The 25814-nt window shown below is 36.5% G+C and overlaps 2 protein-coding genes across 9 annotated transcripts in view; one reads left to right on the forward strand and one right to left on the reverse strand.

Annotated features, from left to right (window-relative positions):
• Positions 1-18406, forward strand: part of ACVR2A (activin A receptor type 2A) — an 83729-nt gene extending 65323 nt beyond the window's left edge. Inside the window, exons 5-11 of the mRNA XM_045782255.2 lie at positions 2525-2668; positions 4528-4671; positions 5711-5856; positions 7755-7869; positions 10308-10446; positions 13585-13715; positions 14636-18406. Of these exons, the coding sequence (XP_045638211.1) occupies positions 2525-2668; positions 4528-4671; positions 5711-5856; positions 7755-7869; positions 10308-10446; positions 13585-13715; positions 14636-14830 (1014 nt within the window). The 3' untranslated portion in view covers positions 14831-18406. The remainder of the gene's footprint in view (positions 1-2524; positions 2669-4527; positions 4672-5710; positions 5857-7754; positions 7870-10307; positions 10447-13584; positions 13716-14635) is intronic.
• A 2367-nt stretch (positions 18407-20773) lies between these two features.
• Positions 20774-25814, reverse strand: part of ORC4 (origin recognition complex subunit 4) — an 86498-nt gene continuing 81457 nt past the window's right edge. For all 8 annotated transcript variants that reach the window (XM_045782301.2, XM_045782318.2, XM_045782274.2 and 5 more), the window contains 4 exons: positions 24627-24735; positions 23650-23745; positions 23503-23570; positions 20774-21246 (listed from right to left, as the gene is read on the reverse strand). In XM_045782301.2, coding sequence (XP_045638257.1) covers positions 21058-21246; positions 23503-23570; positions 23650-23745; positions 24627-24735 — 462 coding nt within the window. In that variant the 3' untranslated portion in view covers positions 20774-21057. The remainder of the gene's footprint in view (positions 21247-23502; positions 23571-23649; positions 23746-24626; positions 24736-25814) is intronic.

Raw genomic sequence — 25814 nt, forward strand, 5'->3', positions numbered from 1 at the left:
TCACCTTTTAAGTATTATAGAATATTATTTAAAAACACATAACATATTTCTAAGCGTTTGACATTCTATAGGAATGTGCCTTTGTAGACCTTTTCCTCACCCTTTAAAAATTCACCAGTATTCTTACTTTTAACAACAGCCTGTTTTCAGGCTGTTATGATATAAAGCTGAGTAGAATGGTAATATCATTAGGAGAGTGATCTAGGATTTTTTACTGATAATGGTAGCTTAGAAACTTGCCAAACAAAGACTTGGAAACTTATGGGAACCTTGAGGTTTATTTGTGCATTTGGAAAATATTCAGTGATCTTTTTCCTCTAAATATAGACATTGAAAGTTACTGTATGTTTCCTAAAATTAAGGTTAATATTATATTAAAATTGTATTTTGAAATGCTGACGTAGTCTTAATTTGAGAAGTGAATTAAGTCCTCTGAATCCTGTTTTATAGACTGCATCATATCCATGTGGTTGGTACACTTTAGAACACAGATGGGTAATGTCATATGTTATCAAGAGACATTATCAATTTATATAAAAGTTACTAAACATCTTAAAGTTAAGAGCCATTTTCTTCTTTACCTGGTAATTTTGCCTCTTCCGCTTTCAGCTCTTACCTGCATACTTTAGTTTTTGGTATCCCTGTTTTGAAAACTTGACATTTCTGACTTAGTTCTAAAGAAGGGGGGAATCATTGATTTTAACTTCGTAGTTAAATTTTTTCAGATTGAACTTTTTCTGTTAGCATGATTATTTTATGCAGTAATCTAATAATTCTTGGACTTGGAGCAAGAGTGGTTTCCTCTGTCTCTGCAGTCTTGAAAACAAGACTAGTTTTCAACCTTGTTTCCTCCCGTCTCCACATCCACATCCGCGGCCCACTCCTGTCAGTAGCATCTCTTATTACAGGTATAAATGACCAGTTGAGCAATGAGATAGGCTGGGTTTAAGTTTGATAAAACCTCTCCCTAGATTCTTGTGTCCCTTCCTACTGGGAATCCTAACTTTAGGGGCTGTACTTCTCTAAGATTTGTATCTGACTTTCTGGACTCGTCACTCTGTTAAACTACAACACTCTTAATTCTGCTACAACCTTTCATCTTTCGATCCTGTGAAGGCAAAGCAACTTTTTGTAGACCTTTTAAAAATAAATATCTGAGGTTGAAATGAGTCACAGGAAGTTTTCTGGTTTATCTTACTATTTTAAAGTAGGAATTCTCAAGCCATTTTATAAAGGATTGCCTACAAAGAAATTGTACGTTTGTCCTCTTTAATACCTTGCAGTGTTTCTATTTTTGAGGTCTTTCTAATGTAGATGTCAACTTTTTAAAATCTTGAGTGACTCTGGTGGGCTGAATAACGCCTAAAGGGAGCACTGACAGTCTTGGGGCATAAGAAGAGGGGATTTTTTTCTGAAAAGGGGAGGAAAGGGAGAGGGAGATGCATTGATACAGGATGACATACTATTTCCAAGCAACTTAGATGCCACCCAGTGTCACAGTGTCTATTGCTGTTGCCACAGAAATTTTAGTTCTTTCTTATAATACTCATTATGCAGCCCTTCATACATTTTTATTACTTTTCTCTGGAAGCTTTTCAAAAGGCTTCCTACATCTTGTTTTAGTTGCAGATATTGAACTGATTACAATGCTTCCAGTGAGGGGTTGCCTTTCTGCTTTGTATAGGAAGGATGCCTTTGTGTTTTGTAAATGTCGTACCCCTATTTATATGCTATTTTTGCTCCATTTTCAAAATTAACTATAGCAGTACACTTCTCTTTCATTTATCTTACCATCTACTACGATGAACACTCATTTTCTGGATTATAATTTGTAATTTCTTTGCCAATCAGACTAATAATTTTTATCTCAGGTCAATTTGGGGAAGTAATTATAAGCAAAGGGATAGTTAATAGGTTGAAAAATTAGAACGCATAGAAGAGTTTGGCTATTAACATTTATTTTATGTGCTTTGTATTTGATACACTTATCTGCAATGTCTTTGAGAATGATTGTGTGCATTTCTGAGATTAATGAAGAAAAGATTTAAAGATAAACAGTCACTGGAGGAAGTAGTGGATTTTGAGGAGTGTTTTCCTTTGAGAAACAGCCATAATTTGCTGTTGCTGCCACTTTTAAAATCCTCATCTTCTAATGAAGTATCAGCTGGATGAAATGGTTGAAATACTGTTAGTAATATCCTAAAGGTCACAGAAGATCTTAGTCCAGAAAATTAGTGAGACTGACTCAAAATGATTTGAGGTCATTTCTCCTGCTGTTCTTATATAGCAATAGTGCTGAATGTTATTATGAAAACCCTCAATTCAAGTGGCTTGCCTTACGATCACTATAAATAATTGGCAATGCTTGAGAACTCAGTTTTGGCAAGATTGAAGTTAGTGTCATTTGTATGTGTTTCCTGTTTCTGTCAATTGATTCCTCAGTATACTCACTTTTTTCCTTAAATTTAGCATTGATCTGTATCATGTGCTGCTTTCTAATACTATTATTATTGTTTATCTGTAGGACCCAGGACCACCCCCACCTTCTCCATTACTAGGTTTGAAGCCACTGCAGTTATTAGAAGTGAAAGCAAGAGGAAGATTTGGTTGTGTGTGGAAAGCCCAGCTGCTCAATGAGTACGTGGCTGTGAAAATATTTCCAATACAGGTATGTTATTGCATATATTTTGTAAAAGACACAACTGGCTCGGTTTTCATAATTCAGAAACAGTCCGAAAACACAAACCATATGTTTCCAGATGGCTCTTTGTGATATTGAAGAAAGCGGTTAGCCCTTTTGTCTGCCTTCTCATCTGAGAAATAGAACTCATGGTACAGCAGTCATTATGTCTGTTTGGAACAGTGAAATTCCAGTGAATGAACCTATAGGAGATCTTTGGCCAATAAAAATACTATAGGAATGCGAAGTGAAGATGAGTATTCCAGTAATAGAATTTCGGTGGTTAGCTTTTAATTATCCCCTGGACATTATCAGAAAACAGAAGAAGGAAAGAATGGCATACTTGTTTCAGAGTTGTTTAGAGGTATATTACCAGACTGATCCATTTTTGTCTTACTTTGAGTGCTCATGTAATCATTTCAGATTTTGTTTGGTGAATTTTCAGAGGCAGTGAATCAAGATTCCAAATAATTGGTTTCCTGTTGACTTGTTTTTCTTTTAAAGGGGGCTGACCTCATAAAACCTTGGTCTAACGCACCTCTGAGCTGTTCTTATGTTTTGTTTGAGTCCGTCGGTGGTATGGATCTATGATGATTTCTGTATCCCTGTCTCTTGCTTTACGCCCCTCGAGCTGAGAATGCGTTGTGTGCTCTTGCAGTCCTGCTTGGGTTTGGTGACAGAGTGGGTCTGCCTTATTCCAGAGTTATGGTGTCAGTTTTCTGTGTCTTTATGTACCTAGCTTTTATCTTTCTTCCCTCCTCTAAAGCCTCTTAGAGTTTGTGAAGAATGTTATTATTAGTATTATTTTTTTTGGTAGCAATGCAGGTACTTTAAAACTATAGTTCTCAGAGGAAGAGTCTAGTCTGTTCTGCTAAGATTGACAAATTCACGGTTCTTCTTTCAGTGTGGGAAGAAGCTTAAAAATTAGAAAGGCCTTTGGATATTAACATAAGGGTAACAACAGCAAGAGTAATAGTAGCTAATATTTTATTGAATGCTTCTTATTGTCAGGAAGAGGTGTTTACATAGGCGTACTCAGTGATAGGTGTCAGTGTATTACTCATACAGAGAAAATAACACACAGTATACATATAATACAACCACCCTGTGGGGCAGACACTATAGTCCCTGTTTTGCTAACGAGGAAACTGAATGTCACTTGGCAAAGGTTCTTAAGATAGTTTGGATCCAGAGGGTTCCTAACCGTTATGCTATGGTGCCTCCTGCTTTCATTATTCTTCCATTGTGAAGAGAAACTAATCCTTTGTAAGTAGACATGCAGTAGGCACGGGTCACAGGTGCAAATGAGTATATAGCGTTTTAAATTATTGTATTGCCTATTGCGCTCCCTGTTGAGCTTTCATTGACTTTGCAGGGTATTCTCAACATTTTGTTAAGAACGTTTGATACAGTGTTAGTCTTTGAACAAAAAAATTGTTTTCTACTGAGATGAAGTCATTCTACCTGAAATTCGTATCTCAGGGAGATTATTCTGAACAAACACAACTTCACACCATGATGAAATGACACTGTATTACGAAATTGTTAGCAGAATGTGTTGCCATCGTTAGATACAGATGTGCAGCATTTCCCATGATTATTCCTGGATTTACAAACTGGAAACAGAAAAGTATGTCTCAGGGAATGGGGCAGGGCAGGCATTTGTCATAGAGTTGTTACCTTATTCTTAGATTTATGAAGAAATAAGACAAAACCAAACCAAAGAATCTTTTCATGCTTAGCTTTATTTTTAAATTTTGCCTTAGAATCTACTCGAGTAATCTCTTAGATGTGGTTTATTTGCCTGTGTTATTTGCACTCTTACTACTCTTTCTTTTTAACTCTAGGACAAACAATCATGGCAAAATGAATATGAAGTTTATAGTTTACCTGGAATGAAGCATGAGAACATATTACAGTTCATTGGTGCAGAAAAACGAGGCACCAGTGTTGACGTGGACCTTTGGCTAATCACAGCATTTCATGAAAAGGTAAAACTACCTTCCGTTTTAACTCGGGAAAGTCAGGGTTGGTTTACCTACTTGATGTTGGCTACAAATCCCTCAGACTTGTTCTTTCTGGGAATAGTATGTTGTTATAGTTGGTTAATATTTATAAATAAAAGTCCTTTAAAAACTAATTCATTTTAATAAAAGAGCAAAGTTGGCAACTTTTTCACCTAATCCTCTGCTATATATAAAACCAGTCTTTCGTCCCTTATTTCTCGTGCTCCAGTTACCTCTCTTACAAGTAATTATTTCAGTGTTGCCGGTGCTTAGTCATTTTCATTTATCATTCATTTATCATTCATGATCCGTCTTGATTATGTGGACAATTTTTTAGGTTGAATTTTGTTTCTTAAAACTCTTTAATTAGGGTAGCCTAGTGATAAAACTAAAGTCAGGAGATTTATCTGCTCTTTGATCTGTTACTAATCTGTAGAGTAATTATCACCAAAACACAGTTGCTGTTTTTCCTCACTTTTTCTACTTTCGGAGTTAGTATGAAAGGACATGTTACTGAAATAGGAAATTGTGTTCTCCTTGGCATCAGTTTCATCATTGTCAGATACAAGGTGGCTCTTAAACTCTAAATTCTTGACCAGAAGGGTAGCAGTAATCTCTAGAGGAAGATTCTGACATAGCTGCTTATATGTCTTAATTTTGTGTTTTCCTAGTCCTATGATATAACTAACATCTTTGTAGTCAGTATATTTTAACTTTTTAAATATTTTCCTGAACTTTAGATTTTCAAAAAAATTTTTTTTAAACTTCTGCCTTCAAAATGGGAGGAAATTGACTATGCCTTGTAGCAAATCTTTAAAGATTAGAGGTATTCCATTCTAGTCAAATGTTTACTAATGTGAAACTTGAACCATTCCAGAAAGATTGCTTTTTTGGGGGATATTATTATTCAATAAAGTAAAGATATGTTGCCTTCCATAATCTCTTAAAAGTAAAAAGGAAAGTTCTCCATGTCATATGGCTTTTGTCCACAGCATAAGTTGTTTTCTTCCCCCCTTTTCTTTAGGGTTCACTGTCAGACTTTCTTAAGGCTAATGTGGTCTCTTGGAATGAATTGTGTCATATTGCAGAAACCATGGCTAGAGGATTGGCATATTTGCATGAGGATATACCTGGCCTGAAAGATGGCCACAAACCCGCCATATCTCACAGGTACAGCTAAATTTATATTATTTTCCCAAATAATTCAGTATTTATTATTTAAACTTTTAATCTGTGCAAAATTTATTTTCCCCCTAATTACCTAATCATGCTAGAGGAGGCAGTTGATTTTCATTTGTTTTTCAAATTAGCTTTGAGATTGGCCAGGAGGTATTTTGGGTAATGTATATATTTAATATCATTAGCAAAGTTTAATTACGGACCTGTTTTAATTTTTCTCATTTCTGAAAGCATGGTTAAGAGTGAAAATGTATTTTGTCTATCTCAAAGGAAAAAGAAATTTGTTTTGCATCAAAAGATGATTTACTTCAGTGATAACTGTAAGATGTAATTAAGGAGACACTTTGAGTATCTTTTTTTCTTGTGTTTGTAATGACCATGTGATCATTACCTGAGCTGAGGTGGAGGGAGGCATCATTTGAATTGGCCTTGAAACAATAGTACTTGAACCCAATAGTTGTCATACCCTCAAAAGGGAAAATGTTAGTTCTTTTCAACATGGGATCAGTTTGCCATTGTGTATTCAATTTATAGATAGTGGTTTTAGAAACAGACCCATAAATACAGAGAACAAACTGATGGCTGGCAGAGAGGGTGGGAGTGGGAGTGTGGACAAAATGGGTGAAGGGGAGTGGGATATGAGTTTCCATTTATGGAGTAAATAAGTCATGCAGATAAAAGGTAAAACATTAGGGAATATTATTAACGGTTTTGTAGGGTAACAGATAGTAACTGCACTTGTGAGCACAGCATAACGTATAGACTTGTTGAATCACCATGTTGTACGCTTGAAACTAACATTGTGTGTCTGTTATATACTCCAGTTAAAAAAAGATGGTTGCTTTAAAAGTAGATATGAGACGATTCATTTAACAGATAATTAATTGAGTGCCACCAGTTGGTGTTTTAGGTTGGTGGGAGGCATTGCTTTTAATCCAAATCTCATATAGATTCTGATTTTGCAAACCTTTAATGACTTCCGCCTCAGAAACAGCTCCCCTTTTTTCTCACCTTCCTGCATGCAGTCTGTCTCTTCCTGGATTTTTGCTCACCTCACCTAGTCCTATAGAGAACTAATCCTTTGGCACCCCCAAAGGTTATTAGGAGTAGGGTTCCTAAAAATCTTTTGAGGCTAAAACTGATTGGTTTTTGCAGCATTTGTGGGTGTCTGCCTGTGTCTCCTCTGTCCCACTCTTGGTCTCTGTGTGCACATAAATTTAAGCACTGCTCATGGCATAGATGTATGTAGCTAGAGTACAGTAATCTCTAGGATGAACCAGTTGAAGCTAGTGTATAAAAGAGGTTATCTGATTGCTTTAAAATGGTTACTCTTTTCAGAACACCAGGATCTAGCTGGAACAGTTTGTTTATGGTGAAAATTTTCTGATACACCTTCCTAGAGATGTTTTTCTACAACAAAGCTGATGAATCTAAGAACCCCTAAAATAAGGGACTGTTCTAATATGTAGGCCTGTACCATTAGACAAAAGGCCCCAATTCATTTTATTTGAATATTCTTTCAGTTTGGTTTCTTAAATTTCAAGTTGCAATGGGAGTTTCCAACTATAAACTCTGAAATACTCATTTTACCTTAAAAACCCAGCAATTTTATGATTGGTAGGTAGGAATGAATAGATCACATGTAGGCTAGACAGTATTTTTGGAATAGCAGCTCTTTATAAAACTGCTTTATGGAGAAAGTTCCTTCTTATTGTCCATGTTATAAATAGGAGTTTGTCACTCTGCTCTTGTGCTTCAAGCTTTTTTCCCTCCTTTTTCCTGTTTATCATACTTCTGTAGTGTTTTCTCCTTCTTTCCCACTTTCAGTGAAAATTTTTAAAAGATAACTTGTTTAATTTGAATACTTTGTCTATCTTTCTATTTGTAAGGGACATCAAAAGTAAAAATGTGCTGTTGAAAAACAACCTGACAGCTTGCATTGCTGACTTTGGGTTGGCGTTAAAATTTGAAGCTGGCAAGTCTGCAGGTGATACCCATGGACAGGTAAGGATGGTAACTATAAACTGTAAGAAAAAATAATCTTGTCCCATATTTTCTTAGAATAGCTTATCTAGATTGAATTGATCTAAAATTACTGTGATGGTTATTAAATCAGCATCTAATATAAAATGACTCTCTTAAAAAAGTACTATGTTAAATTTGCTGAGGAAGATATTTTCACGTGGTGGTGGAGGACTGTTAGGAACTCAGGTGGTTTAGATCAAGTCATAAAACAACCCAGACATGTGTCTTGGGATTGTGTTTTTAAAACTGATCAAGTTAGACTCAAAGACATTTATATAGACCTCATTCTTAGGGAGTCCTTAGTAATAATGCAGTTTTAATTTGTTAATTCTTTCATCATCCTAAGAGGAATGGCAGAATAATCAGTTACTATTCATGCTACTATGTTTTAATATCTATTGTCTGATTTTTCCACACAACAATTACAGTTTCTTGCTTCTTGGTCTTTAGTGCTTCATTAACTCTTTAACCAACTTTATAGCTTTTTCTTTGAATTATCTCCAGAGTTCAGAGCACAGTGGAAATCTTTAGGAAAGCCGAATAAAGGAAAAACATTATCCGTACATTTTATTCTCAGAAACTGTGAGGCGAGGAAAGGTGCTTTCATGCCTACAAGATCACTTTTTTATTAAGAAAACCAGTTTGGCCTGAAAAGTTACATTTCCTTACAAAGTTGGCATGATTATTTCTTTATCTTTCAAATCATGGAAATTATTTGGTCATCTAATTCTAAGCTTTGGTTTTTCCCAGCATATCCTATTGACCTTCAAGAATAGTTATTAAAGAATCACAGCATAACGAATTTTAGGAATACCGACTGATGATAAAAGAATTTCGTTCACAGCAGTGGTCAGCAGTCAGAGTTCTAGAAGAGTTGACACCAAATGTGTTTGGGAATGAAGGCATTCTTATGGAGTATATGATGGAGGTGGGAAACTGTGCAGGAGGCCTAGGGACAAACATCTGAGGTGACTGTGTGATCATCATAAAACTAAATTAGGGGAACAGTTTAATCCTCTCGCACCTCATAACCTCCCCCCCCTTAAGAAAAAATTGGGGACTTATTCCTATCTTTTACTGCCCTCTCAATTGGTTTACATGAGGAGGTAAAAATAATTTACTTACATCACTTGGTTCCTAGGCTTTAGATTTCATGGACCAGAAAATTTCAAAATTCATGTTATTGTACATTTTATATATTGCAAAGAAAGAACAGTGGAGAAAAATAAGATTTTTATCTTATTAATTCACAAAAGAGAGGACATTTTACACAAGAAGGCTGTTGTCACTTTATAAGAAAAGTACTTTGGATGGCATACATTCATCTTTAGGAGAAAAGTAAACTTTTGAGAAATGCTTGCTTATAGTACAGTTAAAGGAGCAAAAGAAGCAGAGCCACTATTCTTTTGTCTAAAGTGTTCTCCTTATTAAATGAATTAAAAACTTGCACCTTGGCTTCTTGGTGATCTATTCCTTTTTTTTTAGACATTTCTATTATATGTGTGTTCTCAGATAATTGTCTGACTTCTAGGCTAGAGATCAGTCACCTGAGGAGAGAGCTTTTTGAAATACCATTCTCGGCCACTCCCTAGATCTCCAAAAACTCAATTACAGTATGATCCACCCAGCTATCCTATAAGAATTTTTTAAGCATTCATATGTGAATATAGTCAAGCACCAACCAAAGCTAGCTGTAGTAGCTTAGTAACCATAGTTACGATACTAAGAAATACCAAATTGCTAGGGACAGATATAAATAAAGAATGCCAAGACAGAATTCATGAATAAATAAATATGTAGACTTTGTAGAAACAGAACTTTTAAAAGTTTATCCATTCTTTGCTTGGCTAATTCTTTTTAAGTTTTATGTTACTACTTTTTGTTGATACAGAGCAAGAGAAATCTCCCAAAAGGAGTGTTTTTTTTTTTAAAGACACATTTCAAACAGGATGCAAAGTTTCAATTGAGAAATAGTTTTCTTGTCCTTGTCTGCAACAAAACCACCATTGTTTTTGTGATTACTTGCAGAAGGGGGAAAAAATTCGAAGCCAACGCCAGCATAATGTCTGCCGATATTATTTATTAAGTGTACCCAGAAAGGATCTCAGTATATGTACTGCTTTGTTCCTTGCTGTACAGTGTTTTTGGAAATTCTTCCTTATCAGTTCAGATTTACCTCATGGTTTTTTAAGAGCTGCATAGTACTCTGTTTAAAGTCTCTACTGATGGAAACTTCCCATTTCCAGTGTCTTGGCTGTTATTACTTGAATACAGTGTTCCTTGACTCTGTAGTCTGGTGGTCATAATTTAGTTACCTCACCTGATATGATAGCAGACCACATTTGGTTTTGATTCTTTTTACAAAATGTTTGTGAAGTTAATGAATGAGTACTGTTTGCTTTCACCATCTTTTTCAGGTTGGTACCCGGAGGTATATGGCTCCAGAGGTATTAGAGGGTGCTATAAACTTCCAAAGGGATGCATTTTTGAGGATAGATATGTACGCCATGGGACTAGTCCTATGGGAACTGGCTTCTCGCTGTACTGCCGCAGATGGTAAGGGAAAACATATTTTTTTTAAAAGATATGCCTCTTGCCTACTACATATATATGAAAAGGGATGATTATACTCAAAAGGTAATATTTCAACGTACACAAATTTTTTTTTAAGTAGCCTCCAAGAGGTAGTGCTTAAAGAGAATTCAGGAGGCAGGGGACGGGGCAGGCTGGAGAGGGAAGGTGTGGGCATGCCCTGATCTTACAACCATGTAGTATTGCCAGGTACTTTGCACTAGGCACTTCTCATACCTTTACCTGATTTCCTAAAACTCCTTTGGAGATATATTAAGTTTTATACATGAGCAATCTGAGGCTCAAATTTTGAGTAGAAATTAAGCAGATTGCCAGTTTTAGCTTCAAGGGGGTAAATGGCGAAACCTCGATTTGAGACTCTGATCCCGATGCAGTCGGACAGGGCTACTACTTTGGTAGGTCCTGCAGGTCCTGCCTGCCCCCAGCTTGTAAAGTCAACTCTTGGCAAGAGGAGATAAATGAGGAGTTGGGGGATTTTCCCTCCCAGGACACTCAAGGCTGAGTCTATTCATCACTCCCGTAATGTCAACATATACCTAACCAGATTGAATTTCCAGTGCATCCCTCCACGACCCAAAATTGAGAATGCCTTTGGTTATACCACAGGTTAAATTCTGCCTCCTTAGAGCCTTGAGAGTCTGAGCTGATGTAGATGTTACTAAGAACTCTAGTTATATTCTCTCGCCCACCTTGGTTCTAAAGGATTCTTATTCTTTGTTTTCGTTGTGTAAGTCCTTGTTCAAGTCCTCTAAATATTTGCACTGATCGATTGATTATAAGCTTGCATATTGTTTTCCTGGTGTGACAAAATTATAGTGTGCTAGGTATTGTCTTTAGTGCCTCTCAGAAGGTCTCCATTCTCTTCACTTGTGTTACAGCACTTTGTTTTGGACGTGAAAATATAAAGCAGACATCTTGACAAATGTAAATTAGCTTGATCCTTTTTTTTTTAATTTATAATTACCTAAAAACTTCCTGCAGATTATGAGAAGACCATAGAAGAAATTGTGTAGAATATTTAAACCAGCTGAAGGTATATTTATAATACTTTGTTTTCTGAGTCCTGTAATGGTGTCTCAGTGTAGGACAGACTACCTCTGGTGTATGAAATTTGATTTGGGGTACTGTGCTTTTAAAGAGAACTTAGTAGAGTGTGCTCAGGAACGGACAGTTATTCATTCTTCTAGGACTGGGGGTTTGGCACGCTGGTGGATGCAGACCTAAGAAAGTCTGAAGCAGTTTAAGTTTAGATGTAATTCTAGCTTAGAAGTCTGTAGGAAGAGTATGCTGTTCAGTGTAGTTTGGCTCAAAGTGGAAGGGGAAGTACATTTATTATGTGCATTTATGGAAGCAGAAATAGGTTTGGATGGCAGATGTTACAGGAAAATATATTTTGTAAGAACTTTAATAATGTTAATTCTCCAAAGCCAACCATTAGATATGGTATCATAGGGGATATGTAAGGCCCTGCCCTTAAGCAATGTATAGTTTAATTAAGGGGATAAAATATATCCTGGACAATTGGCTCTAGAGTAAGGTAAGTGTGAACTGTCTAGCTCTGTGCTCAGTACATAGATAATAAATTATTTTCAATGAGTGTAATACCTGAGGAATATAAAAGAGGGTTATGGGAGTTTAGAGGAGTGACAAATGCTTTGTTTTGGGGTAGAGTGGTTATCAGGGAAGTTTTTATGAAAAATGAAAAGGACAGATGCTGTTATTTCTAAAATGCTTTGCATGTACTATGAAATAATTGCAGAGTTGGGGATTTCTGACCCTTAAGTCAGGAATTGGGGCAGGAGGGACAGTGTGAACATTGCTAAAGTTGATAGCTAACTGTTGATGGTTAAGTTCAGTGACTCTCAGACTTCAATGTGTACTTAACTCCTGATAAAGTTCATGTTCTGACTCTGGGGTGGGCCTGATACTTACCATTTCTTGTAGGCCACCTACCAGTCAGTGCCAGTGCTGCTGAGCTGTGGATCAGACCACATTTTGAGTAGCAAGAATTCAACAGACACTTTAGAACGTCAGTGCTCTGAGTCACTGGAAGTGCTTAAGCAGAGACGGACTATCCAGGCATCAAGGAGTTGGTGCAGTTGGATGTTCTCCTTCATGATTCATTGTTTATAACTTCTATCCTAATCCAGGAGTAGGAGTATCTCTACAGGGTTTAGGTCTATATACAGACCCTTTACATGAAACTGCTCTTTAGTGAACGCTTTCTATCAAGGGCAGACAGTACAGTGATTGAAAACACAGGCTTTAGCGGCAGAGATGGATTCAAATTCCAACTCTACCGCTTAACAGCTGTGGGCCCTTGTGCAAATTATGGAATTTTTCTGAGCTTCTATCTGTAAAATAGAGTCATGTCACCTTCACTCTGTGGAGGTGTAAAAGGGAAGGAAATAACATGTGAAGTTCCTAGTCAGGGTAAGTGCTTATTAAATATTAGTATTAACTCGTAACTGCATTTTCCTATTTGAGTATGCCTAAGAAAAAAGGAACCATTTATTTTGTTGAATAAATTTTGTCTGTGAAGGCACATTCCTGAAGGCTTGCAGGGAACCCTATTTGGAGTGTGCTTGTGATTTTTTTTAAGAATCATTTTTGGCAGCTTCTGGGAGGGCAGAGGTGTGACTCTGAGGTACGTAATTCCTCATGCAGAACGTGTAGAGGGTAAGGATTTCACAGAATAAAGATGGTTATGAGAGACTGGCCCGCAGATTGCCAGATGGAAGCACCACTATTTCTAGTCTGATTTGAATTGTAAGAAGTACTTAAAGGGATACTATAGCCTTGATTTGCAAATATTGTTGGTTCCCTGTGGTCCTGTCTATATGTGGAGATAGGCATTCCTCATACGGTAGATGAGAAAGCTCCTTACACAAACTTAGCAGGCTTATATGTCAAATTGTAGAGTTTTTGATTTCTCCTAAATTAGCATTTGGGTCATGCTGTGGTAGAAGTAGTTGAGAGTCTGTTTCTCTCCTGTCATTATAGCATTTAACAGTTGGAAAAAGGTGATACAGAGTATGTTTCAGAAAGGTTGTTCCAGTTCGGAAGTCAAGAAGATTTGAATTATTTTTTTTTCCATTTCAGGACCTGTAGATGAATACATGTTGCCATTTGAGGAGGAAATTGGCCAGCATCCATCTCTTGAAGACATGCAGGAAGTTGTTGTGCATAAAAAAAAGAGGCCTGTTTTAAGAGATTATTGGCAGAAACATGCTGTAAGTTACAGTTAGCTTTTCATTTGAAATTCCAATAAAATGCTTTTCAGAGGAATGATTCTAGTAGCTCTGCACACTTCTGGGACGATTTTCTGGGGAGGTTATCTTTGTACAGGATATTGTCTGGAGTTCTACAAACAATAGAATTTTAGAGCTATGAGGGAAGATGGTGAAGTCATAAAACTGAAGGGGCTCGCCCCGCTATGGTCCTGTGTTTGTCTCTTGTTTGGAAAGCCTCCCAGGGAAAGGAGTACCTGACTCTTGAGCGTGTGGATAGGTGGGTAATCTTGATGATCACCAGCTTCCCGTTAAGATGCTATTTTTTAAAAGTAAAGAAGTTTTCTGCTCTCCATGTTTTTGATTTCGGATCGGACATTGTTCAGATTCGTAAGAATGCTCTAAAACCTAGAGACTTAAGTAGGTGAAGAATGGAACACTATTGCCCTGGTTATTTTGGTCCAAATATAACTGGAAACATGGATAAAACCAGGTGGAGAATCTCAAGGATACTTTTCTAACCTTTTTTTCTATTTAACTGCAAGACAGAAATGCTATATTAACTAAGAAAACAATAAAAACTGGCAAAAAAAAAAAAAAAAACCCACAAAAAACCTTGGTTTTGAGTCCAGATCAGGGGTTAGCATCGAACTGACTTGGTTTATAAGCAATGGGGAATAAAAAAACCTGCCTACCTCCTGTGATAGTCTCGTGCGCTGTAAGAAGTTTGATTTTTCTTAGTGCTTTTCTTCCATTTCCTGCATACAATATTCATAAGTGAATGGTGACACACAACATCAGACTTGGCTAATCTTGGAACTCTGACTCAAAAAAACAGCAGTTTCTTTATGGACATTTTACTGTTTACTAATAAATAGAAAACAAAATCTGCTATGGTGTTTGAACATGTTTTTCCTTTTCAGGGAATGGCAATGCTCTGTGAAACGATAGAAGAATGTTGGGATCACGATGCAGAAGCCAGGTTATCAGCTGGATGTGTAGGTGAAAGAATCACTCAGATGCAAAGACTAACAAATATCATTACCACAGAGGACATTGTAACAGTGGTCACGATGGTGACAAACGTTGACTTTCCTCCCAAAGAATCTAGTCTATGATGGTTGCACCATGCGTACACAGTGCGGAACAGGACTCTGAACTGGAGCTACTAAGCTAACGAAACTGCTTACAGTTTATTTTCTGTGAGAGATGAGTAGGAGGTCTCCTGGACCTGTCAGAAAGAAGACCCTCATTTAAAAATGTGGCTCTGGGAGACTTACGGCATTGCCTGCGGCAGAGATGCGAAGGACACGAGGCTTAGAAAAGTTGCAGGCTCTATAAAGAAACTTTTGACGAAGTGTACATGAAGAACGTAGCCCTCTCCAAATCAAGGATCTTTTGGACCTGGCTGATCAAGTGTTTGAAAACTGACATCAGATTTCTTAATGTCTGTCAGAAGACACTAATTCCTTAAATGAACTACTGCTATTTTTTTTTAAATCAAAAACTTTTCATTTCAGATTTTAAAAAGGGTAACTTGTTTTTATTGCATTTGCTGTTGTGTTTCTATAAATGACTATTGTAATGCCAATATGACACAGCTTGTGAATGTTTAGTGTGCTGCTGTTCTGTGTACATAAAGTCATCAAAGTGGGGTACAGTAAAGAGGCTTCCAAGCATTACTTTAACCTCCCTCAACAAGGTATACCTCAGTTCCACGGTTGCTAAATTATAAAATTGAAAACACTAACAAAATTTGAATAATAAATTGATCCATGTTTTGTAACAAGGTATTTCAAATTCACTGTGTTATTTAAGAAAAAAAGGTAAGCTATGCTTAGTGCCAACACTAAGTGGCCATTCATAAAGCAGTGTTTCAGCTTTTCTTGTGCTAGCTTGTAATTTAAGGAAAAAAAGTGCTGTTTTTTGAAATGAAAAAATGATGTCATTTTCCCCTTCTTCCCATGTTTTAAAGCTTCATCTTCTATCCAGTTCCCAAATTATTGCATACTTACCTAAGTATTTTTTTTTTAGGTGTGCCGTGTTTGGGGAATATTTGAAAATTTAAAGCATGATTTAAATTTTTTAAAGTGAGCTGTGACACTGGAAAGCTCTTCATTTTTATTCTTTTAAAATAGATTTTTGTTTTCCTATTTATATATGTAAAATTGTAGTGTATTTCTTTTCACCAAACAGTGTGTGGGACATTCTTAATCACTGTTTAAGGATCACCTCAGGAAGTGTCATTACCCAGAATTCCTCACTCTCTGCTTTGAGACTTGTAACTTTATCACTATATTTCTGCTTGGTGCCATCTTGTCAGAGTAATATTTGATGTCTGTGATATGTAAAGAATTATCCTAGGATAGAGGTTTTAAATTTTAAGCACAGATTTCAGATGTTACTGCTTTAAAAAATCAGGGATAACAAGTTAAACTTATAAACTTAAAATATGCAATGACATTTAGAGGTAACCGATGTTGATATAGGTAATCTAGCCTAGTCTCCTCCCGCAAATTGCTTTCACAGCTATGATTTTTAGAATAGTTCATGCCTTATCCTTGATAAGAAAATGGAACTGATGGTAGGCAGGTGCCAAAGTGCTTTTCAAAACAATACTGCATTAGAATATAATTGGATTGTTCCTCAAATTTATATAGGCCAAAGTAAAACAGTAATTTCCCAAATTTCCAGATTACTGACCAACAAATAGCCAGTATTATGCTATGTACTTTTGTCAGGTCATTTGAAAATTCATACATTGATTTTATAAAAGAATTTTTTACATGTCACTACCAGGAGCTCACTGTGAATGTATTAACTTCAAATGGCTACTTAACCACACAGTACACTACATTTTACATATAATGTGCACTTAATCTCTGGGAATAATAAATTATATTATTTATAAATGATGCATAGGTCAACAGACTCTAAAGCAGGGAGGGAAAGAAGAGTAATAGCATTGTTGTCTGTGTGCCACACACCATGCAGAAGACCTTTGTGCTCTTGGGTCACATATGTACCCAAGTTTTCATTGTATTCCTAAGAATTCCCTTTTCAATGTTGAGTTCACCTCTTTATTTCAAAAAGTACTTGACATCTCAATTGATTTGGTTTAACTTCCACTTTGAAACTGATCAAGATGGGAAAGTGACAATGTTCACTGATGGAAATTGTCAATCTCCTGAAGACTAAGTTCTACCTGTTCTAAACATTTAATCCTATTTTTAAAAGTAAGAAAAACAAATCAAAACAAAAACAAGGAATATTATGATGAATGTTCGGCTTATGTGAGCACTAGTGATAAATTTTATAAGATCAGTTATTCAAAAGATAGTTTTCTCTTCATGTTAGAAAAAATTTTTAGAAATCCTGGGTATTGTACTTAACTCTAGCTAACCAACTTTAAGACTTGTATCCTTTTGAAAACTATATTAATAGAAAAACACTTTTTATAAGCAGTAAAATAAGAATGTTCCAGTGACTACCTGTCCTGATACCTAGTCTTGTTAAAACTTTCATTTGCAGGGCATTTTAATGTTTGGTTTACAGTCAGCGCAGAGTGGGCAAGCTTACAAAAAAGTTTGAGCTAGGGATACTGAAAGAAAGATCAAAGAATGAGAAAAACGATGACTTCTTTGTTTTGGGGTGAACTGAGACCCCAATTATTTTTCCTCATGTGTATGGTGCTCCTTCTGATTCGTCTTGTATTTTGCCTTTCTGACACCCATCAGAACTGCTGCTCTAACTTCCACTCTTCACCTTGCCCAAATCTCCGTGTAAGGAATGCTTTATGATCAACCGCCATAGGACTGACGGATCAACCAGTGTTTGGCTTTATTCGAAGTCTCTGCCCTGCACAGCTCTTGTATGTATTTTAGATGCTAGGAAGTTTTTAGCATGTGAAGTGTGACTCTCGTTTGAATGTTAATTACAGGTACCTTGTGAATTCCAGAACAGAGACTGTGCCTCAAAATTGTTGGTCCCATGAACTTGCACTATCTTTCATGGTGATGTTTTGAAAATAAGATCAGGAAAAACCCCAACAAGTTTTGAATTGAAAAATAGAATCATCTATCATGAAGTTTAAAAAGAACCTCTTCTTCCTCCTTTCCTCAGTCCTAAGTAACAGCTACATTTAACTAAAATGCAGGCGGATAGAGGAAAAAACGCCCTGGCCAGATGATTAGTTTAAGTGGAATTAAACTTACTATTAAAAAAGAAAATGCTTCTTCACAAATATTTTCCAGTTTCTCTTTTTTACCTTTTTAAAAAATTACTTTTTAGAAACATTTGGTATGATGTGCATAAAATTATTTACCGATTTATGGGCAAAATGATACAAAAGTAGCATCTTGATTGAACATCATTTACCTCAGATATTCAACCAGCAGTACATTTTTTATGCAGTCTCAATCCATATCCTATTTGTTACCTCTCAAAATATTGGTAAGCAATTATTTTAGCTTTACTCTGTACGTCTTGTCAGTGTTTTGGGCACAGGTTGTTGTACTACTGTCAAATTGTACTTGCTATTTTTTTCTGCAAGTATTTAACAAAAAGCTAAAAAAAAAAAAAAAAAAAAACCCCATAAAACCCCACCTTGGATAAGTGATTGTTAAATACTGTACAATAAAATGTATGCTATCCCCATTCCATCCCCGAGTTAAATAAAAAAAATGAATATGGTATATTATTTGCTTATGCCGTTTTTCTTTAGCTATACATTGTTCTTAAAGGAAACAGTAGCTTTTTCATTTATGGCAAGGCTCACACCTTGAGATATGCAAGAATGGGGATAGTGGTGAAAGAAGTTTGTCAAGGGTGGCGCTTCCCCCCTTTACTGTCTAAGCAGACTGTATTTGCAAAGTATGTATGTTAGTCCTGCCAGTTTTAGGAAACCAGAGGCTAGCAGCCATTAGTTACACCTTGTCTTTTCATATGGAAACAGAAAAATGTGGCTTAGGAAATAGTCATCAAAGATACAAACCACACTTCCTAAGGATGTTAACTGACCTACTGATTCAAGGGAAGAATTCTGGTATTTTTCACTTAGAGTAATTGTCAAGGAAGCTAGCTTTCATTTACATTTTTAATGTTGCCAAGGCTTTTGTTTATCCTGTGGCTTTCAAAAGAAAGGGGATGGAAAACCCCACGGTGGGAGCACTGTCACAGTTCACACCAGTGGGATTCTCAATATTTTTTAAGGTACAGGTGAAGGAAAGAACGCTTAGGTAACGGTGGTTTGAAAGAACATGCACACCTTCTAAACCAAGTGAAAATGTAAACTATGGTGGAGTATGCATTGAATCTCTACCAAAAAACTGAAATTGTTTTCCAGAGCATGTTCTGCAAAACGGATTCTTTCTTTGGGAAGTTAATACATAGTATATCCTCAACATACATAGCATTAGGATACCGTCAGTTTGGACCAGCAAGTTTTAACTCCTCAGAGCCATTCGCATGCACTGCACATGAACTGGGGGTGTGGGGTGGTTCTGAAGAGCATCCTCTTTTGGATAGGGTACTTGGAGGGGTTACATGAGTCAAAACTGCACTGAAGCCTCTAACACTCTTCACCTGTTGTGCTAACCTTTTTTTCTAATTTAAGAATTGTTTCACTGAAAATGAAAACCCACCCTGCTACTTAGAGTTTTATAATCTGTACACTGGGTGCTGATGGATCTTCTGCAGGTCTTCTGTAACCAGGAAGGCAGATGTGAGCTTTTGGCCTTTTAGTGGCATCTTAAGCTAATGATTTGCAATCTTGAAATCAAGTTTTTTAGATGCTTTTCACAGTGAGTGCCTTTAAAGCAGATAATACTTCCCTAAAATAGTTCAGAAAATTTTCTTAAAGGGAAAACTTTAGCTCAAGTGTAAAATCCCTGCTTCCAGTAATAGTGATGCTACCATGCTAAGTATTTTGGTAAAACTATCCCCTAAAAATCTGCAGACTATTGCAGAGAACCAGTATGCAAGCCTTACCTTTACTGAGACACTGCTGAAAAGTAAATGACAGTGATCTGAAGACTTAGAAGGCAGGGAAGAACAGCTACATCTGCAAAAAAATAGGTTGAACTGAAGAGCTACCTTTTTACGCACAGAAATATTAGATAAATCATTTCTTAGAGCATACTTTAAAAAATACGTGGCAAGAACCTGTTAATGAATTTTAGCTCTTGATATTGGGGCTTTGGTGTCAGTCAAACCTGAGTTGATTTCTAGGGTCTGTCGTCAATCATTCTCTACCTGCGTGATTCTGAACACTGCCACTGCTATGTTAGTTTTCTCAACTGTAAATAACACTCCCTGAATATCACAGGGCGTTTGATAGTTAAACGGATTATGAACTACACAAGGATAGGGACTGTCTTTTGAAAACAATATGCAATCAAATATTCCTGAATAAAGTCATTAACACTTAGCAAATGCTTATTAAATTTCATTTTAAACAGATACCTGAAGTAGTTCCTGGACTCCTGAATTTATAAGGTGAGCATTTCTACATTCCCTTTAAGGATTTACTTTTTGATACAAATAAGTTTAGTCAATAGTGCCAAACACTTCCATTAATTGAGGGAATGTTTTTCCAGGCATTTCCTAAAGTCCCTGTTAAAAAGACAAATTCTGATCTGATAGGCCCAAGAGTTTGTGGGGTTTTTTTGTTTTGTTTTGTTTTTTTAACATTTCACGAAATCTTTAATGAAACTGGGAAGAATGTGCTTTTTAAAAAAATTCTACAAGGGATTCTTCCGTAGGTGATATGAGTAAGTACCACCTTTTGAGAGGCCTGGAAGAAATTCATGTTCAAACTTTTCTCCTTTTTCTTCCATGTGAACTACCTTCTGGCCAAACTAGAAGACCTGGGTCTGGGATAGAATCCAAAATTTCCATGGATGGAGAAAAAAAAAATGCAGCACCTCCCAGTGGACCAACAGATTACTCACTACACCTCAACTCTTCCCATTGTTTCTTTACTGCTTTAGGATTTGTAAAAACACTTGGCTGCTGGGTTGAAATAAACTCTTCAAATATACCGCATAAATACTTGACAAGTGTTAAATAAGCATATGGTTCATTCCCTAAAACAGTCACATTTATTTCTTTGAACTGCTACTTACAACATAATCTCAATCACTGGAATTATAAATCCTGTAACTGCTCACGATTCAAAGGCAAGACACAGCCAAGACACTACACGTGTAACAGTCTCCCACAAATACAAAAATACAGATTTATAAATATTAAGAAAATGTAATAACATATCTTGTTAAAGGACAATAGCTTTGAGTTCCTTACAGAATAATGCCTGAAACTTTGTAACTGAAGCCGCTGGTTATATTCATAACCAGCTTAGTGAGGATGTTGCCCACTGCCTAACATCTGTAGGACAGTTGGGGTATTTCTGCAAAGCATTCATAATTTGAGTATTATCCAAAAGTAGTTTCATTAGCTGGTACTCTCTCTGTGTATTTACCGAAGTCCTTTCCATGGGCCTTATTAATTCTAATTGTTGTAAGTGTTCAAATGCCTGGAAGATGAAAGAAATAGTTTAGGTTGAATAGGGGAAGTAAAATAATAACGTTAATCCAGAGAACAACTAGGGTTGTGGTAACTATAGAACAGAGTGCCAGGAAACAAAACTTAACAGAAATCAGTAGGGATTGAAAACAACTCTCATCGACCTCATAAAAACTTCATCTATCAGGTGAAGCAGTGTCAACATACAGTTGTCTGTCCCTGCACTGTTGAATGTGAACAGGGCAAACTCCAATTCAGTCTGCACAATATGGTTTTTCTTCCAAACCTCATTCTGTATCATACCACTTGCTAGTACTTAAGGGAAGGGCTTCTAGTTCTCTCTAGAAAAACCTAACATCTGCTAAGACCAGTACTTTTAACTAATTACCTAGGTTATTCAAATTTGCATTTACATTCTCCTTCTAGTTTCGTAAGACTTTGCTACGTAGAAGGTTAATACTACTACAAAAAAAGCCCGAGGCAGGAAATACCCCTAGGAATACACCAAGCCTGTTCAGCTGACCTTATAAATAAACGATTCAGCAGAGTGGTATGGGCATGAAGGAAAGAAGACAGGATCCTTTTTCCCTAAGAAGTCTGAAGAGCATGCCACAACCTGTCAAAAAGTCCCTTTCTTCCATCCTCCCCACTTAAAAGGGTTGATTACTATCTGTTTCCTCTCACTTCTAATATTCATGTATTATGTCTTTTCTAACCCTGATTGTTGTTTTAGGTATTTTATTAGCGTATGAAAAAAAGGAAACCATTAAATCATGACATAGTAACCATTAAATATTGACACAGTGAAATAGATTCTGGAGTCTTCTATTCTTACCACCACATTGTAAAAAATATCATTGGACTATATTCTTTATGTATCATAAAAAGTCTTCTGATGAAAAGAAAAATAACTCAGATACCATTTCTGAAGAAGAAAATACCAGAGGCTGCAGGTATTATTGGGGCTGAATAAAATTGACATTTAAAATTTTTCTAGGCAGCAAAATACTTTATTTAAAATGGAGAAACAAGCAGGTACAAAATACAAATCACTCACAAGAACTGAAATGTTCATGTAACCCTTTGTACTCATACAACCTCCACAAACTATGACTATCAGACAGACATAGACATTAGGAAGGGGAAAACACCAGCCTCTAGTAGGATAAATACTTTCCCTGTTGTTCTGAAGAAATGGTAATGGCCTGTACTCACATTTTTATTTGGTACAAGAAATCAAATTCTGACCACTAAGGCCTATAAAAAATGATAAAGGACTTACGGGCGTACTGCTAGAAAGAAAAGAAGAGAGAGAGAGAGAGAGAGGGAAGGAAGGGAAGGAGGGGGATGTTTTGCTCCATAAAGTCCTCTAGAGCTGCATGGTCCAGTAAGGTAACCACAGAGGACTACTGCTCTCTGTGGAACTTGATTTTTAATTTTACTTATTAATTTTAACTTAAAATTTGATACTCGAGTCAATTAGAAAATTTTATGTTAGTTTGGAACAATTCAGAATGTAAATCTACTTTAGCTACAAATTGTATGAAATCTAAAGAGCAAGTATTTCCAATGAATATTTAGTGAATTAAGATGTGTTTTAAGTGTAAACACACATGAAATTTCAAAAACTTAATACGAAAGAAAATAAAGTAGTTCACTAATAATTTTCTGTATCGATTATAGATTAAAATGTTTTTGGTATATTAGGGTTAAATAAAATTTATCATTAAAGTTAATTTCACCTTTTTTAACTTTTTTGTTCCTACCAGAGAATCCAAAATTACACTATGTGGCTCACGCATATTTCTAGTGGACAACGGCAGACTCTAATGAAGTTCCTCAAGTTTTAAAACTCATGACTTAACCAACCGCTAATAAAACTTTGTATGCCCTCACCCACCCATATTTTATCCTTTAGTTTCTTAATGGCTAATATCTGCATTTTGTCTTTTTACTGCTAAGATTATAAAACCAGCCCTTGGGTTGTAAAGGGAATGAATTTTACTGATGAACTGTAATGTAAATTCTTTGCACCATGCAGTGCTAGAAACAGACAGTAGAGGGCAGTAAACTTGCACAAACTGAGGAAAAAACTGGCTGCTTTAGAATTATTCAAACATTTCATTTTGAGATTTTTGTCTATTATGCAAAAAATCTCTATGATAAATACCTAATGTTTCAAAATTAATAAGAGTTCAACTATTATACAAACTGGATGTAAAAATATACTTGTAGGCAGAAAAATAACAGTGAACTTAAATCTTACCTTCATGACAACAGGTTTCTCAAAATTATAAACAGAATGGGCCTTCCTTTGAACAAACTTCTGAAACTCTGGACAGAAAGCAATAACATTAACACCCTAAAATAAGCAGTGAGGTACAGTTAGAAAGAAACAAAAGTCTCATCTCACCATTATAGACCATTTGAAAATTAAAGGGCTCCTCTTCATATATGTCATTTAAATGTTTCATTGCTATTATAAGACAGATTTCCAAGACTGACAGACCTACGGTAAAAGGAAAACAAATTATGAGTTGTATGTTAAATTACTGATCCATAAGATTGAAATAACTGTCCTCCAAAGAGAATGATAAAGTGAAAGACCATGGTTTTAAGGGGTGACAGGAGATCAAGACCTCCCCCAGGTTCAAACGTGTTTCAGTTACTATTACTTCTACAATCCTAAGCGAACTGCTCAACCTTCCTGGGCTGAGCTTTCATATAAGCAAACTAAGAATCTTCTTAAGCTTACAGAGATGTTACAAGGAATAGAGAGAATATTATCAAGCACTTATCACATGGCCCATAATAAACATAAACTGACACTGCAATTATGTATTTTATTTTTTAAAATTTTATTTATTTGAAAGTGCGAGAGAGAAGCAGGTTCCCCACAGAGCAAGGAGCCCGATCCAGGGCTCGATCCCAGGACCCTGAAATCATGACCTAAGCCAGGCAGATGCTTAAGACACTGAGCCACCCAGGTGCCCCTGCAATTAGGTACTTTAAATCACAGGGGGTCCTTGATTATTCAGAGAAACCCTAAACATTTGGTCATTATATCTAATTTTTTTTTTCCCCTGGAGAGAAGAAAAATTCATTAGATTCTTAAAAGGGATAGTGAACCTTCAATGCCAAGGTTCTTTAGTAGCACTTGATGCAATGTGAACGCCTGCAATACAAGTCTCAGCTGGATTTCCAATGTAGTAAGGGAGGCAGAGCATCAAGATTCCTTCACTTGAAATGGGAGTGACAATACCTTTTGCACAGCTTAGTTAAAGGCTGCCTGGGTATAAAAGTATTCTGTTATACCCGATGTTAAGTGTAATTTTGAAAGAATTCCATTATATTAACTTAAACTTAAAAAAAATAAAGCATGCTTCTCACCATGTACAATATTTGCTTTAGAGTCCATGCTACACAACTGGTTTGCCTCCATCAGATCTGCTGCAGTCACAAACGGGTGTGATGTCGTTACGCGATTTAAAGCGAGCATCTAGGGAAATGTGGATCAGAAAAACATTTACATGTTTACTTAGGCATTCTGGAGATATTACTGGACAAAACTTCTTAATTTGGAGTCTATTCTTATGGGAGAATTAATACTAATGCTTGGGAAAGGTATTCTCATACTCGGCACTATTAAAATATAGTATTTCAATACATATGCTATGTAACTCTATAGATGTGAAGCATAAAAAAAAAGTTCTTGCTTTCTCTACCTCTTTCCACTTGAATATCTTACTTACAATTCCTCAAAAGAAAAACACTTAATAAAGGAGTTGAGCAAGAAGAGATCCAAAATAGGTAAGAATGCTATTCAAAGGTTATTTTGATTTCATGGGAAGTACCTGAGCTCACTTCCTCCCACGGACACAAGACTGCAACGACATACAAAGCAACTCTGAGAATGCTCTGAAAACTAGCAGCTGAGGATTTTGTGTGTGTTTGTGTATGTGTGTGTGTGTGTGCAGCTGACGATATTTTAAAAAGCCACATTGACAAGGGTAAGAAGAGGCAGAGATGTGGTTAGGGTAGGAACCAAAAATAGCCAGTGCAGCAACCCACAGCAGGAGATGTGGAGGTCCTTCTTGAGAAGTGAGGGGTTCAAACCCTACATTGGACACCCTCTGCCTTGGGTATCTGCACCAGGAAGATGAGCCCCCATCATGTCTGGCTTTGAAAATCAGTGGGGCTTAATTCTGGGAGAGCCAGAGGGACTACAGGAAATGGAGACTCCATTCTTACAGGGCCCACACACAATTTCAATTGCTCAGAGGCGGAAGTTTGAAAAACGTCTGGGCCATACATGAAGGTCTGCTGACTAATTTAAGGTATACACAGTGCTGGCGGGACAGGGATCTGTAGAAGCTTCCTTTGGGAATGGAAGTGCTGAGAGCACTATTTTTCCTGTTTTCCTTCAGCCAAGCTAGTTAGATGCTTCCAAGACCCAGTTGTGACACTATCTACCTACCATATTAGCACCACTGTCTATGCCAGGGGCATTCCCTGTGGAACTGCACTATACGACTCCACCCACCTGGTCCGTACCCCTTCCAAATAAGTCCTACCCAA

This window comes from Ursus americanus, chromosome 1, assembly GCF_024610735.1.
Source record: "Ursus americanus isolate L20-20 chromosome 1, mUrsAme1.1.p, whole genome shotgun sequence".
Classification (NCBI taxonomy): Eukaryota; Metazoa; Chordata; class Mammalia; order Carnivora; family Ursidae; genus Ursus; species Ursus americanus.